The sequence below is a fragment of the Pteropus vampyrus genome, unplaced genomic scaffold, assembly GCF_000151845.1.
Source record: "Pteropus vampyrus isolate Shadow unplaced genomic scaffold, Pvam_2.0 Scaffold353, whole genome shotgun sequence".
In the NCBI taxonomy this organism is placed as follows: domain Eukaryota; kingdom Metazoa; phylum Chordata; class Mammalia; order Chiroptera; family Pteropodidae; genus Pteropus; species Pteropus vampyrus.
The window spans coordinates 741,991-759,175 of NW_011889134.1; the positions used below are offsets into that span (position 1 = coordinate 741,991).

The following is a 17,185-nucleotide window of genomic DNA, read 5'->3' on the forward strand; positions in this document are numbered from 1 at the left end:
CTGATAAGTGCAAAGTGCCAAAAAATATTAGAAAATGAGAGTTCAAGAGGAACATTTTCTCAGACCAAAAATACTGGTGTCATTCCTGACTCCTCTCTTTTCCTCATATCCCACTTGTAATTTGTCAGCAAATCCTACTGGCTCTACCTTCCGCTTACACCCAGAATCTGACCCAACTCAACTATTACCACCCTGGCCCAGGCCAACACCATTCCCTGCCTGGATGATTGCAACAGCCTCCCAATTGGTTTCCCTGCTTGCAGCCTTGCTCTCCCCTCTCAGTCTAGGGACAACCTGCGCTTGAGTGAACCTGGAAGATGAAAGTCACATCACCTCACTCCTCCGCTCAAAACCCTCCAGTGGTTCCCATGTCGCTCAGAGTCAATGACAACATGCTTTGTACCGTCGGGCCTCTTACCACCTCTCTGATCTCCTCTTCCTACTCCCCTCCTCTCATTCAGACCACTCTTGCACTCTGCCTCGTTATTTGTTGAATATACCAGGCTTGTCCTGTCTCAAAGCCCACGCACTTCAGAATCCCATGTCCGAATAGTCCCACCCACACTGTGTGGCTTACTCACCTTCAGAGCTTTACTCAGCGTCTCCTTTGCTACCCTATCTAAAACTGCAATCCATACCCTGCACTCCAACCCCCACGTTCTCTCTTTCCTGCCAGCTTTATTTTTCTCCTTAGCACTTATAAACATCTTATTCGGTTGACTTATTGTCTGCAGAGTGTAAGTTCCACAAAGACAGGGAGTTTTGTCTGTCTCCTTCCCTGGTAGATCCCAGGCTTATGACATGCCTATTCACGCCTACAGAGCAGGTGTTCAATGACTATTTGTTGAATCAAGTCATGAATAATCTGAAATAGAACGTACCTGGGGAGGGGTCTGGAATAGGTGCCAAGTGTACCCTCTGCATAGCAGAACCAACTTCCTTTTTCAGAAAGGAAGGGATATAGTTTCCAGTCAGTCCACTAGAACTCGTTGAGCCGGAACCAACTATTCACCAAAGCAAAAGCTCATTAGTATAAAATCATGTGCACATGACACCAACAGCATTTAAGGACAGTGGTGCAGAACAATAAAGAATTAGGTTTTTATTTTTGGGGGGGAAAGAATTATGATAAAAGCAGTGAATTCAGAGCACAGCATTCCACCACACCACACTATCGGAAAGATTGAGTGGGATGGGGGGAGTGTGTATCAAGGACAGTGCTGCTCCTGTAGACTGCACCCCAGTGGAAGATGCTTGGTTTGTTTAAGAAAAAGGAAGCTTGTCTCCAGAATAATGATAAGAACCATTACTAGGCTACAGAAAATCTTGGCCATGACCTCGAATACACAGAGGCTGGAAGTTACTCCAAAAGGGGGGTGATGGGAGTAGAGTGGAAGGCAATACTGACGCTTAAAATATACCAAGGCACACACTAAAAATAAAACAGCTCACATTTACTGAATGTTCAGTATGTACCAGCAACTAAGCTAAGTGCTTTATATAAATAAAACTCATTTTTAATCCTTAAAAAAAAGGGAAAGCTTGAAATTTTATTTTTTTTTAGTATAATTGATTCAGCCTGTTCTGAAATACGCTTTTTCCACTTGATAATATAGAATAGTTACCTTCCATGTCAGTATATGCAAATTCTAGAATATGACTAAAATAAAATTCATTTAACTATTCTCTTATTGATCAACACAGAGGTTATCCTAATTATTTACCTATTACAAGTAATTTTCCACTAAATATTCTTGTCCATAATCAGAAAAATTAATCATTATTAAAATGTATTAAAATCATTCACTTTTTATGTCATTTCCATCTTGAGAGCGCTTTAAGGGCCGAAATTGTATGCTACTCATCTTAGTATTGTAGGAGGTTAATGGAATGCCTTACATATAGCAAGTAATCAATATATATTGGAAGGGTGAATGACTGTCTATATAAGCCTTATGATTAAGGCTTAAAACTACACAGGGAATGATGAAGAATGGTACATTGGCTATTATGCAAATGCAAGTTAAAGCCATTAAGAAAGGAGTTATGGAGTGGTAGGACTGCTCTATATCTTCACAACACAGAGCCTTGTCAGCAATCGCTTAAGGGTGAGCGGAAACCATGGTCTGGAATGTATGTGTGAGGAGTTGTGTTGGCCAGCTGGAGCACATTTTGCATTTTGGGTGAATAGATAGATATGGAGAAAAAGGAGGAGAGAATTTGAGCAGGTAAAGTGACAAAAGGGAAAAAACATACAGTCAACGAACACAAGAAAAGATGCTCAACTTCATTAGTAAATGAGACATGCAAGTTTAAGCCACAATAAGATACCATTTCACACCCACCACATTAGCACCCATCACATTTTACAATCTTGACAGTACCAAGTGGCATCAAGGATGCAGCACAACTCCCCTGCTCTGCTGGAGAGCAATTTGGCAATATCTGTGAAGTTGAAGATGAGCAGACCCTTTAATCTAACATGTTTACCTCAGACCCAGAGAAACCCTCACATGGGTGCACAGCAATGTCCATTTCAGCACACTTTCTAACAGCAAAAATTATAAACAACTTATATGTTCGTCAAGAATAGAAGGTATAAATAAATTACGGTCTAGTAGAAGTAATAAATTATACTATTACATAGATATATATTATATATGTTATAAGGTATATAATGTGATATATATTTTATATAATTGCTATATATGTAACTGAATTATTAAAATGAGGGGAGAGCCAGGATTATATACATATTTTAAAACATGCAAAACCATACTATGTATCTCACACATATTTTTAAAAAAGCATGAAAATAATAAACACCCAAATCGGGGGTGCATGGAGGGAGAAAAAGAGGGAAAGAGAGGGAAGGCCTAGACGCTGGGCTTTGTGTCTGTTTTGCAAAGTTTGACTTCTTAACTTATGGTGGGTATGTGGATGTTGATGCACTTTCTTTCGTGTTCCTTAAAATAAATGAACACTTAATGGATAAAGGCACAGAGACATGAAGCCCAGATGTTCACATGGCAAGGTGGAAGGGGAAGCAGCACAGAGCAGGGGCTGCCTGTGTGAGGAAAAACAATGAGGGAAACTGATGTGCTGGAAACAGGGTTAAGTCAGCCTGGAATGTCTCCGAAATTCATACGTCTATTAAAAAAAAAAGTGGGGAGAGCCTTCTAAATGATCTTCCGACCAGAAGTTCTGATGCCCTGGGCTAAGGCTGGGTCATCAGATGGAGGGGACACCTAGAGCAAGGCAGACCAAGTCGAGTTTGACTTCTAGAGGTTGCAGGGCCTCTGAAGTTGAACTCTGTAAAACTCTGTGAAGTTATTTTTGCTTTTCCCATTAGCCAGGGAAGATTATGCTCTTCTCCCTAGCTACTCTTCAAGGCAGACCCCATGGGAGCTGCCTGAGTCCCCAGGGCCTGGTGCCATGTGCATGCTGGCGAGGGAGGGGCACAGGCCTGGAAAAGAAGCCCAGGGTTTTCATACCAGAAACACTGTCATGGTTCCACAGCTTGTACCCTTATCTCTCTGTACCCATTCTGCCATATCCAGAGAATTTGCTTCTCGTCATTTAGGAGTTAATAATTATTACTCACCTGAATTTATTTTGCTGATTACTGACACCGTCCCTGAAGATTTTCCAGACAAACCAGAACTAGACCATGGGTTAGATGGAATAAAATCCTTGCCTGGAGTCGGGAGTATACCATTTCTTATATTTATTCCTTATAAGGAAGAAATGTTTTCAGAATGTAAAATATGCATTTAATTTTGTACCAGACTTCAGGGAGAGAATTAACGCAGAACCCAATTTGCCAAAAACTTCCTATGGTTCAAAAATCTAAGCAAAAACTGACTGTAAAAAGGCAAGATGCTGTCTTTGGGTTTAGTATGTTGTCTCACTGGTGGGTGGCCTGAATGTGGTCTCCTAAACATCCTACCAACAGATCTGACCCATGTCTTATCTCTTGACCCCATCTGGTGCTGTCCTGGGCTTTCGTACTCCCGGACATTCCTACTTGTCCTCTTTCACAGACAACTGCCTTTCTGTCATCTAAGTTCTTTTGCATCCCCCATCCCAACCTCCCAGCTCTGCAGCTCTCTGCATTCTGTCCCCCAAGATTCCATCTTTTCACCTGACCTGGACCATCACTGCACTGCCATCATGTACTAGTGACTCCAGTGTGTACCAATGACCCTTACCGACTCCCTCATATCCAAGGCTGCCCTGATCTTAATCTCAATCACCTCAACCTCAAGCCAAACCACTTTCCCTCTAGACCACCCACTTTCCCACTTGTGTCAAGCAATGCAGATTTCTAGTGGAAAGACCTCAGGTATGCTGCCTGGCTCTTACCAGTTCCTTCCTCCCTGGGGGCTGGACCGAATTTTCTCTACCAAATTTCTTATCTTAGGCAACTATATAATATAAAAACATGAGGCCTGTGCTCCAGCAAATATTTTTATGATGTTCCCACCAGTTCTGAAGAGAAACCCAAGTGTTTGCCTTCTAAAATAGAATCTTTGTATGTGATTCTAGGGACATAATTTCTTATCAACGATCAAAGAAAAGGCAATTATTTATATTACCAGGCAAGTATCGGGAGTGCTTCAAGTAGTGCTGCTTGGCCGAGGATCTCAGAGTGGGCGTGTCTCGCCTCTGATATGAAGTCTGGGTGGGGGCGCTATTTCCTGTCCCCACTGGCTCAGAGGGCTTCAGGTCCAAAACACTCTCAAATCTGAATGGAGAAAACATGGCTTAGGTCACATGAGATAGAGAGCATCATCATATCGGTAACAATCATCTCACCGAATTCCAGATTCAGTCTATTCACAAATATGAGCCTCATACTTGCCTGCAGAGAGTCTCATCACTCTGTCTTTTCTTGTTCTTCAGGTCAATCCTGGTGAGGGATGGACTGAATTCCAAGTCATCCAAGTCAGTCCAGTCATCGGAATCTTTTGTTGACCTGGAAACAAGACCCCACCTTCTCCTACTCTTTGGCTTGATCTCACCATTTTTGTGTTCCAGGCCAGCAAGGATTTTCTGTGTATACAAAGAGAGGGGGGAAAAGCGATATTTGGCATTAATGGAGCTCACCCATGAGTAATCCCCATTCTGAACTTTCTTGGTCATATCATTCCCCAACACACACTGCTTATCTGAAAGGGCAACCATGGGAAACATATTCCTAGACTTCTGTCTCTCACTTATCCTGCACAGATTACATTGCTTATTACCATATGGGGATACGAAATTGTATAAGAAAAAGATTAAAAAAGAGAAATTTAAGGTACTCCTCCCATACAAGGAAGATGGCTGGATTTTCATTCAGACTTCATCTCTGAAAAAGTTAACATGATTTATACCGTCATAAACAAAGAAGTAAGAAAATATAGTTAAGATGTCAGTCATCCTGCTCTTTTACAGAAAACAATGCAAATAATGCCTTCTTTGCCTTCTCGGTAGACCTGGATACTATTTAACCATAGGGTTAGCTACAATAGGACATTTCCAAGCACACACTCCTTCCATGTTATGGGCTGGGGTAAGGCAAACAGTCTAGATACACCACCCTTGCAACCTCACGTAGTCTCTCACGTTGTGCTAGTTGGAAGCCAATGCTCAGTGGATGAATACCAGCTGACAGAAAAAGTATTACTTTTGCATACAGGTGTCAGAAAACCAGACAGTATTACTCTCAGACAGTAATATACAACTAAGGGTAACTAGACTTCCTTGTCAGGTTACTGTTTCATCGAATCTAGCGTTATTATTTCCTTTTGAACACCAGCCCTAGAGGAAAAGAAAGATCTGGGCTCAATTAACAGCTCAACGTTCACAGCATCAATTGATGGCATTAACGGGAATAAGGATCTACAAATAATAGTACAGCATGTGATGATTTTCAAAACATCTTCACAAGCAGCAGGACATTTGATTCTCATGAGCAGCCTTGTCTGCTGGGCAAGATAGGCTTTATGATCTTCCTTTTACAGGTGAGGAAGCTGAGTCAACAGGGATTAATACAATTATAATGACTAACATTTATTGAGTTCTAACTAGGTGCCAAGTACTATTTTGAATTCTTTCAAGTATTAATTCATTTAGTCTTCAAAGAATTCTATCAGGCAGGCGCTATTATTATCCCCATTTTACTGATGAGGAAATAAAGAGCAGAGAGGCCAAGTAACTTACACAGGGCCATCGAGCTAAGAAATAGCAAAGCCAAGATTTGAGACCCTGGCAATGTGGTTGAACTATCCAGCTCTCAAACACCACACCACAGCTGCCCCCCTTGAGGGGCACCATGATTAATAGGCAGACCCAGAACGTGAATTGAGCCCTATAACTCTAAGGCCAAAGCTCTTTTAGCAATTCCATGATATTGCAGAGATATATTTACTATAATTAGATTTTATATGCTAAAAAAAACTGTCACACAGTAAGTAGGGTCAGAAGAGAAATAGGGCAGACACAAGGCTCGCTAGTGAATCTTCGCTACTTACTGCCTGAGGATTCTTCGCATGGAGGGATGGGAAGAGCAACGGGTTTGGTTTGCCCTCAGGAACATGGTTCGGGTGATCTGTCCTGGAAGCCTCTGCTTTGTAGGGGTACGTGAGATGCTGAGAGGGCTGGCTGGCTTGATGTTGTCTCGAAGAAATTCGTGAGTGTGGCTTGGTTGGGGGCTGGGCAGGCGGGACTGGCTTCATGTGAGGAGGTAGGCCTGCCTTTTCCAGGCTGTCTTTCTGTGGTTTTCCTGAATCCTGAAGGCTCTGTGTGGTGCTGCCCAATGGGTGCCCAACCTGGAAATAAGGATATCGAAGCGCCTGGAATGACACATAAGGCTGCTTTAGGAGAAAAGTCTAGCTGGGAAGATTAACACCATCAGGTACACTGGGCTATATTTCAGGTGACTACAGTTAATACAATTTCGTAGCCCAAACCAACTATAAAACAACACCTTGAATCTGTAACACCCCTTGTGATTTTTCTTATCTAAATATCATCAAATGTATGTACTTAAACTCATTTGGCTAGAGCAGCCAGTTACACTGCTATTACCTTTGCTACTTCTGAAAAGTATTCTGGCTTAACGCAGGTCTTGGCTTTGTAATGTATTGCTACGTGTCTTAAATATAATATTTCACCTTTCTAAGCTCATTTCCTCATTCCATAGAAAGAGACAAAAATATATATAAAACTGAGAGAGCCAAATACAATGATCCTAGAGGACCCTAAAGAATCGAAAGTAAAATAAGCAGGTACATCTGCTTTTACCTCAGGAAAGCCAAGAACGTATAATACGTGATACAGTTGAACCTTGGTATCAAGAATAACTGACAACTAAACTTCGTTAGTTCTGAATAAAAAAGTTTTCTAGATAGCCAAGGGATAAATCTCATAGGGCTGGGACTTTATAATTCTTTCTGAAATATTCTGTCTTCCCTAGTGTTTTTGAATGGACATCAATAAATATATAATAACTTTTCTTAATGACTCTGAGACATAGTTATAAATATCTGTAATGATTATATATAAGTGTAAATACAGAAGCAAATAACATGGATACTATGGTACAAGTCCTGGACCCTGGCGTCTAACTCGAAAAGTCCTCTGTATAGTCCCAAGCATTTTTATAAGTCTCAACTGATTTGGGGGTATTTTTAGCTTTTCTTAAAAGTACCCATTTTCTTAAAAGTACCCAAAAGTACCCACTATTCTTAAAAGTACCCATTGCTCTCTTAGTTCCTTTTTACAGCATCTTTTTCCTTTCATCTCTTGTGCACATCCTTTGAAAACTGGGTTCATCAGAAATCTTACATCCTGCCCTGAAAATATTTATGAATTTCATGCCCAGAAATACATTTCTGAGAGCGTTCCGACCTTCTTAAGCCATGCAGAGTCTTATGGTACCAAATTAAGGCCCTTTCTTCTTTCAGTCTTTGGACAGCTACTTATCTACAATTCTTTAACCCCCTAAGTATCATCTCTCCAAATTCTAACATCACAGAAGCACTGTCTTCAAATGTCACTATTACTTTTGCTTACCCAATTCATCATCCCTGATTAGAATTGGTTACCTTTTTAAATTCTCTGAGCAATGTAACTGTCTCAATGAGATAAGGTGAGGAGGGGCCAGACACAACCAATGAAAAAGGCAGCTGGCAGGAGGCATGGGAGTGGTGGAGCTCACAGCAACACCATGCCTCTTTTGGAGATATGTTATAATCTAGGTCAAAGTGGCCTGAGGGAGGGTGGGTTGAGAAAACAGGAGGTATGGTGTAAGAAGATCTGCCATCCGCATGATTGAATTGCAGTGGCTGCACTATCTGTATTAGTTATTGGATGAGTGATTAGGACAAATTACTTAGTTTTCTCATATATAGAATGAAAACAGTAACACTTATACAGTCTTCATGGGGTAAAATCACCTAAAAACATACTGAAGTATTTACAAAATGTAAAGTGCAAAAAAATGCCAGTTACGGTTATGATCCCAGCTCTGCTGCTCTCTGTCATCTGTAAAACGAGCAAATTGGATCTTGTAAGACATTTTCAAATTCCCTTTCGACCACCAATACTGCCTTATAAACCAACTGTTATATAATCTTAACCCATAGACGATATATTTGAAAACATTCTCCAAAGACAGGTAGATCTGTTTTTCATTTCCACATATATGGTAATGTACCATGTGAACTATACGCCAATTTTCGAAGCAACTATATTGTTTAAATCTTAACTACTTTAACGATACACAGTGAGCTTCAAACTATTTTCTCTTATACATAATACACTGTAGTGGTATTCAATACTATTTTTCACCCATAGTACCAAATATAATACTTCCTATGAGATTTATAGGAATTATTCATAGTTAGATATGAACTTCATAAGAAATCCATCAAACAGAAGAAAATGGAAGAAAACCTGACTAGCTGTTGGCCGTTTCTTGGGATCCCACTGAAGCATGTCTCTTAGGAGCTGAATTGCTTCACTGCTAGCATTTGGAATCAGGGTCTTCAGGTTATTGGGTATGCACTGGGGCCAGCGGAAGTTCATCGCACTTGAAAGTTGGTAGCCTTCAGGCCAGTCGGTCTGAAAGAAGGAAAAGATAGAAATTTTGCTCAGCCAACTCACTGCAATGAGAGTTTATACTCTGGAATGTATACCAGTAACAGAAAGGCAATCATGTCATTATTACACCCATATTCAATATTGAGGCACCATGTGTCATAAAACACAGGAGCATGCCAATGGAGAGACACGAAGAACATAAAGTCTGAGGAAAAGGGGAAAGGATACTGGATTTGACACCAACTTGTTTCATAACCTTCAAACAAGATAGTTCCTTTGTTGAGATTTGGGGGTTGAACCAAATTAGAATTTTCACAATTGTGTTCCATGAGACAGAGGTTTGAGAAATTGCTAAGAAAATGTTTTGGGGGGTAAAAATAAAACATCTTGTCCTCAGTTAAATAAATTTGACTATATCCCCATCTTGAAGACTGAAAATATGTAAGCGGAGAGGTCCAGCAGTAAAGAAAGCTGCTCCACACAATGTCAAGCCCTTCACTTTTTCATCCATCATACCTATGGGACACTAAACACTGGAGCGAATGACAGGAAAGAATGAACAAATAATCTTTATGGTCCCCTCCAGTTTCAACACTCCACTATTTTACAAGACACATTCTGGTGTAATTGTTTTTTTTTTTTTTTTTTTTTTTTTTAAAGCAAAGTGGCGCTATGTATAGCTTATATCATTTATTCACTTAGATAGTGAGTGCCTTCTATAGGCTTAGCATTGGGTGTCCAAAAATAATCTGATATAAATCTTGCCCATAAGGATATAACTGTCTAAAGGAGAAAATAAGACATTGATTTAAGAACAATAATACAGAATAAAAAGTAATAAAGATCACAAGAGAGTACAGATAGTTTTCCAGGGAAGGGAGAGATTCTAGCAGGAGACTGAAAATCCTGAAGAGGTAGCATTAATGATTCAAATGACTTAATTTTTTCTGAGGGACTAGTCTTGTACCAGCAATGATGCTAGGACCTAGAAAAATAAACACAAGACAAATCCTTGCCCTGAGTGAGCTGATGGTCCATGAAAGAGATATGTATACAGATCATTATATTAATAACACAGAACACAGCTGAAGATGGAGAGGAGATTAGAGGAAAAAGATCGTTGCAGGGCCTTGGAAGAAGAGTGGGATTTGGGTATATGAAAGATGCTCAGTCGGGCAGAGCATGTATATGCAGAGTGCTGTTGTGGGGGGGTTTGAGGGCACGTGGTTGGGGAGTGGGGGAGGGAGATACGATCTTTGGGACAAGGAATGACAGTTACAGGGGCTGGGTGATGGGGAATCAGCAAATATTTTCAGGAGGAGAAGACAGTACCAGAGTTGTCCTTTATGAAGTTGAACTGGCTGAAGACTGAAAGATAAGCTGGAGAGAAATGACTTGAAGGCAGAAACACTGATACCTCTAGACAGGCAGTGTGAGCAGGAGCCAGTCTGTGAGCATGACCCAGTCTGGGGCAGTGGGACTCGCAGGACAAGAGCCATGTGAAGGATACTATGTAGCGATATTCAATAGGATTTCAGGGCCAACTGCTTGGGGAAGGGGGAAGGAGAGTAAGGGAAAGAGAGAAGGTAAAAGGGAAACTCAGCCTCAAGGCTCAGGCTCTGGAATTATGATGGGATCACAGATACAAATGGAGAGTGAATGAAAGAAGCTAGTTGAGGGTGTAAACAAAAAGCAATTTGGTATACCTTAAACCTATACAATGCTGTATGTCAAGTATATCTCAATAAAAATGAAAGAAAAAATATATAAATAAGCAACTATGTAAAATTAAAAAATACATAAATTTAGAAGTATAAAAATAAAAGTGTACTAAAATATTCAACACAATATGTAAGGTGAGAAAGAAATTACTGCAGTAAAACCTTCCAATGTGTTTGTGTTATTTGGAAGAAGTTTTAGAAAAAAAAAAGGCAATTTGCATCAGATGTGTCGAGTCTGAGGTGATGTGATGAAGAGGGCGTCAGGAGAAAATCTCAGAGAATTGTAAATATGCGAGTAGAGTTCTAAAGGAGACAGGTGAGAGCTCCTGATTACATTTAGGAGACTTCTGAATAGATTATAAGCTTTGTAGCCATGAGAATAGAGAAACTGCAAGGGGGGTGAGGTGCCATAGAGAGAAAAGCAGAGGGAGCCAGGACGAACACATCTTCTACTTAAGAGTAGACAGAGGGTGCAAAGTGGCCATGTCGAGAATGTGGGCAGTGGAGGATTGCTGAGGTTGGGAGAAAGATTCCAGAATGAGCAGGTGATCAGCAGTGCCAGTGTCACACTGGGTGGAGGCAAGGGAGCACAGGGTGCTGCTGGCTTTGGCCCACAGCCTTTGTTCCTTGTCATTACCTTCTTCGGTGTCCCCAACACTTGGCAAATTTTGAAGATCGTGTCAATTTCACTGGCCCCAGGGAAGAGTGGCCTGAGGGTGTACACTTCTGCCATGATGCAGCCTACAGCCCAGATGTCAATGGGAGAGCTGTAGTGGGTGGACCTCAGGAGCACCTCCGGAGCCCTGTACCTGGAGGAACAAAGGGGAACTACTGGTTATTGCTTCCACTGGCCAGAAGTCAATCAAACACACAATCAATTCTCAGTGAGAGAGCTTAGGTATCTCTATTTTTGTCCAATTCGCTGTGGTACATGGATGAGTGAAGACTTGGCAATTGCTGTGGCTGCTGTCATAAAGCAGTGCTTCTCTATCTCACGGTATTTTCTGTTGAGCATGCCTCTACAGGACTCCTCTCCACAGCAGCTTTGGGAAACATAAAGAGTGAGACTAACAGCGAGGGAGAGTGAGAGTGAGAGAGAAGAGAAATAGAGAACAAAAAATTTGTTGTTTTTAGGCTACTTCTTGGTCATGGCCAACTGCTTAAATCAAATTCTTAGGTCTGAAAGTTTCAATAACAGCAATTACCCAGTTTTTCAGACAGGTCTTCTAAGAATCTTGTGCATAACTCTTTTAGGAAATAGTCTTCAGGAAGGTCTATATATAAAATATTATTTATATTATGGGAAAGCACAGTAAACTTCCTTTTACAATTATTTACAACACAAGCTTTTAATGCTAATGTACTTACAAATATGTGTCTCGAATTGCACTGTTTCTCTTAGTGAAAAGTTAACATTTGTGCCATTAATATTATTCTCAGTATAATGGTATATTTTTAAAGAAGTGTAATTAAATAATTTTGAGGAAAATGGTATTCACCATCTGGTAGATACATAGTCTGTGTATGGAGGTCTTGATCGGATTTCTCGGGCCAATCCAAAGTCTGCAATTTTCACAAGTTCTGGTCCCATGCAGAGAAGGTTCTCAGGCTTTAAGTCTCGATGGAAGAAGCCTGCAGAGACAGTGGAGAAGGAATCCTAATGCAAGCTTGCTTCTGCATTCCTCTTTGCAGCTGTATTGTTCTTTTCATAACAACTATTATCTAAAAAGTAGTCAGGTATGACACTGAAGGCTCTATACATTGATCCCACTGATAATGTAGACTTTTTTTTTTTAATTTTTATTTTTCAATTAGAGTTGTAAGGTAGAGTCGTTTGGACTCTCAAACGGTTGCATTAATTTCCCTTTGATGAATTCAAAATGTAAAATTCAAAAGTTGATCTTCATAATTTTTTTTCCAAAACAGAAAACATCTTTTAAAATACCAAAACTCAGTAGGTAGGGTCTGAGATAACTTTGCAAAAGACTCTATGGCTCAAGGAAAAAAATATCACGCCTACCCTGCCCAAGCCAGCCACAAAGAATTTGAGACTATAATCATTTCAACAGTTTATACCACGACAAAAATACAATTACAATTTTTGTTCAAGAAATGGATTTATGAATATGACCAACTCATATCTGAGATTCCGGTGTGCGTTGCAACAGATGTTTAAATGTTAAATACTTACTACTTGGCCTAATGAAGTAGAGGTACAGCTATAGCTCACATTGTGAAAGACAAAGATAACTCACCAAATGGGAAGCCTGTCTCAACTACAGCAGAGCTTTGGGAGTCCACGAAGGAGATATTCAACACACAAACCTTCCAGGTGCGCTCAGACATCCACTGGTCAACAATACATGCCTCTGAAAACCAAGAACCTTCCACTTGTAGAGAGCATCGCCAACATAGACATCATTCTACATGACTCTAAATCTTAGTGGAACACCCAAACTGGAAATACAACTCCGTTAATTCTGCTGATGGTATTATTTGTTATGTGCTTTCATTATCGATGTTGTAAAAGTCGTATTCTAACTAGCACATTATGGGAGAAATTAATAGCCATCACTGAAGAGCTACGCTACTTCTCAACACCTCTATGGTGATAACGCTCAAATCTATACTTCTAATGTGCCTTCTGCACCCTTCTCTAGATTTATGTTTCTAATAGGATAGCAGCTAGATGTCACTGTCATTCCCACAACAACCTGTCTCAAACCATCTCTCCTTCTTGAACTTTTGATAAGATATCCAGACACTTTGTAGTGATAGTGGATCCACCCTTCTCTAGACAATCATGGAACTGTCACATTTTTCATCAAAATAGCTCACGTCTGTCCCATTTGCTTTTTCTCACTATCCCCTCCAAAATCCTTGCTCTTGCCACCTATCTCTGCATTGCTACCTACTACCAGGCCTTCCACGCTTCATTTTGTCTGGATTCTCACACTTACTGATAATTTAAACACTATCTTCCTCTTGTCACTGTCCCATCCAAGAGTACATGCGCACACACGCACACACACACACACCCCTTCCATAGCTCCTTTTTAAATTATTTAACAAGCCTAAACTGCTTTCAATCTATCTAGAGACAAAATTATTTTCCAACACTTCCATCAATGTGTAAAATGTGTTCCAATCAGGTAAAATTCTTTAGGTTCACTACATTTATTCCGATTAACAATGCTGTACCCTTGTACTTTTTGTCTATACCAATCCCAATCTTTCCCATCCTTCAAGACCTATTTTGAGTGTCCCCTCCTCTAGGAGGCCATTCTAATATGCTAGCATTCATTCATTCATTCATTCATTCATTCATTCTTTCAACCAATAAATATTCATGGAGGGCTCACTCCATGCCAGGCACTGAGTTAAGCTCTGTGGACTCAGAAGCAGCCCAAATGGACATGGTGTTTGCCTTGGTGGATGTAATAGGCCCTCCCTTCTGAACCTGAGCAGAGCTCTATCATTTTCAGGTATGTTAACCATCTTTCACTAATTAGATGCCACACTTTAAGGGTAGAAGCCAGTTATTATTTCTACCAAATGTCTAGCATAGTGGCAGGAGCATGGTGGCCTCATAATATACTCTTAATGATTAAACAAAGAACTAGAATAGGTTTGCAGAGAACATGAGGAAGCTTAATGGTGACAGATATACCTGGGCCAAGTAGGTAGGCACAATCGAGAGCAGACCAGGGCTGTTGGGAGGGCGGGAGGAAGGAAGGCTCGCAAGACAGCAACTGAGAACTGAGAGGAGAACAGTGACCCTAAAGCAGTGTGGGAGACACTGAGGGCTCAGCGTGGGAAGTCCTCATCCAGCAGTACTAAATCTACTAGTCAGGGTCATTTTCCAAAAACCTCTGTTTTAGAGGAAGAGGAAAGTGATTATAATGTGGTTATATTTGAATACGCATTAGATATTATGTACTATGAAAAGCAGTGTTTTAATAAAAGGACATTCCTCTTTGTTCATACTAATACAAATGGATAGTATTAATGACATAATGATGGGTCTGTATGGTGAATGGCTGGCTTAGACAAAGTGAATATAATTACAGAGCCTAGAACCCAGTACACATAGATGGGCTGAAGGCAGAGAAGTGATTGCATATATTCAAGAGGGCTACAGATAAGAAGTACTTCCTTCTCACCAAGCTTCTTCTATTTTCCATAATCCAAGGCATTGAGCAGACCAGACACAGGCACAATAGTTTTATATTGGTATAGCATATATGCATGTGTATGTTTATGTATGAGTGTTTGTATGTATATATGGGTATGGAAAAAATCTCTCTCTATATTCCATTGCTTCATTCTATATCCTGCCATTGTACTAATATATACCTCATGGCCTTCTTCATACAATTCCTTAAGTATCCTAACCAGATAAGAGTAAATTAAACCTAAATTATAGCAAGAACCAAACTTGAAATGGCCCACTCAGTAATTTCAAACAGTAATTCAGTATTAATCAAGAAAGGCCTTTAAAATGAAAGAAAAAATTTCTGATGTGGACAAATGTGGATAGCTTATTCTCAGCCTAATGAAATAAAGATGATCAACACTCATCAGAATGGGTGAGGTCTGTTCTAAGACTTAGTGTAATGGAGTCATTGTGTTTGAACCCTGTTCTTCAGGGCACTACCAGCTCCCACAAGGCCTGACTGCATGCTCCCACCTTGGAATTGACTTAAGAAAGTGTGAATACACAAGCAGTGATTAGGCAGTGATCTTGTTTGTCAATACATTCAGGAAGAATCCCATGGCCCCTGAAAACATGTGAACTGAGACCATTGTCTATCTTCCTAAAAAATCAGAGCATTAAAAACACCCTAAATGAGAAAAGAAATGGCAGACATTGTTTTCTTACTGAACGGATAGGAAAAGTGAATCAAGGTGATGGCAAGGGGAATTATTCACAGTCCTACCAAGAAATGTGTCAGAGCTATTGTACTATGGAGCTCTATTCTGCCCATCTTGAAACTTATAGCTAAATCTTGATTTGTGGTTCTGTTCCTCTCAAGTTTTGAATACTACTTCTCCTCTTAGACTCTTTTTCTCTTCTAGATGACCTAAATTGTTATTTCTAAACTTATGTGACATGAGTCATTTGTCCTCCAGCCCCCAAGCGCCATTGCAATTTCCTCTGCTACCATCTATAACACCCACTTCAACAAACTTGCATTTTCTCCCTGTTTTGTTCATCTCATTACATCAACTGGTACTCAGGTACAAGTACCATTCTTGCACCAGACCTTATACCTTGCTTCAACCCTGAGTCATGCTCCCGTAAACACTGACTACCTCCTCCTATCAGTCAAGCTTTATTCTTTCCCTCTCTACTAACTGTTCTTTAATCCTACTTCCACAGAGAACATGTGCACTAATGAGAATGAAGATTCTAGTTCCCCACATGTCCTTCTAAGCAGCTTTCCTTCCTATGGATCATACTTCAGGCCCCAAATAAACTATCAGTGGGAAAATGGCTAGGAAAAAAAATTAATTGCAAACATTGTTTAAAATGACTGGTTAAAATTCTATTCATCAGTTGACATATGCTGTGTTATACTATATTTGAGTATAAGCTTTTATAACTAGGAAGCATTTATGATTATGTCTGTAGAATATCTAGCCCTCTGTTCTTTTCATTACTGAATAATAGCAACAGCTATTATTAGCCTTATACCCATGAGTCCTTGGTGACGAAAAGTATAAGGCCCTCACGTCATGTACATTTACTGTTCATCTCTATTTTAACAACAAAATTACTATTTCCATATGAGAGGCAATACTGCATACTGGTTAAGAGTGCAGACCAATCAGACTGCCTGATTTCAAATCCCAATTTTGTTTACTGGCTGGCAAATTACTTAACCTCTCTGTGCCTCACTTTCCTCATCTGTAAAATAGGGAATATAACAGCATCTATCTTGTGGGATTGTTTGGCAGGATTCAACTTGTTAATATTTGTAAAACTTTTAGAACAGTGATTGGCACACTGGTTCCTCACAAGAGCTTCTCCTTGTCTCTTCCCAAGAACCTGGTAAAGTGGGCAGGCAGATGTGGCTCCATTTTTGTAGATAAGAAGTAAGGCTCATAAGGCTAGAGATGTACCCCACCATCTCTGAGGGGGTGGTGCTAAGCTCTGATCTGATTCCTGGGTGGGTCCATGTTCTTTTGATGTGTACACTGGGGCTTATAACAAGAGTTCACTTCCTCCTCTGTGCTTCTGATTCATAATGCAAATCCTTTTTAGCGAGTCATTCAGAGATCACGCAATAGCAAAGTGTTGTTATCATAAGAACTGTTCAAAACTGTTTGACTTTCAGAATTCAGGAACAGCCCTTCAATTTAATTTCAGG

General features: G+C 40.2%; 1 protein-coding gene across 2 annotated transcripts in view; it reads right to left on the minus strand.

The window, feature by feature from the left end:
• Positions 1 to 17,185, minus strand: part of ICK (intestinal cell kinase) — a 52,306-nt gene that overhangs the window by 3,716 nt on the left and 31,405 nt on the right. Inside the window, exons 6-13 of one of the 2 annotated variants that reach the window (XM_011379083.2) lie at positions 12,311 to 12,443; positions 11,449 to 11,620; positions 8,944 to 9,111; positions 6,519 to 6,839; positions 4,865 to 5,055; positions 4,599 to 4,747; positions 3,605 to 3,697; positions 882 to 1,004 (exon numbers count right to left, since the gene is read on the minus strand). In XM_011379083.2, the coding sequence (XP_011377385.1) occupies positions 882 to 1,004; positions 3,605 to 3,697; positions 4,599 to 4,747; positions 4,865 to 5,055; positions 6,519 to 6,839; positions 8,944 to 9,111; positions 11,449 to 11,620; positions 12,311 to 12,443 (1,350 nt within the window). Of the gene's footprint in view, positions 1 to 881; positions 1,005 to 3,604; positions 3,734 to 4,598; positions 4,748 to 4,864; positions 5,056 to 6,518; positions 6,840 to 8,943; positions 9,112 to 11,448; positions 11,621 to 12,310; positions 12,444 to 17,185 lie in introns of both variants that reach the window. The other variant, XM_011379082.2, reaches the window with a different exon arrangement.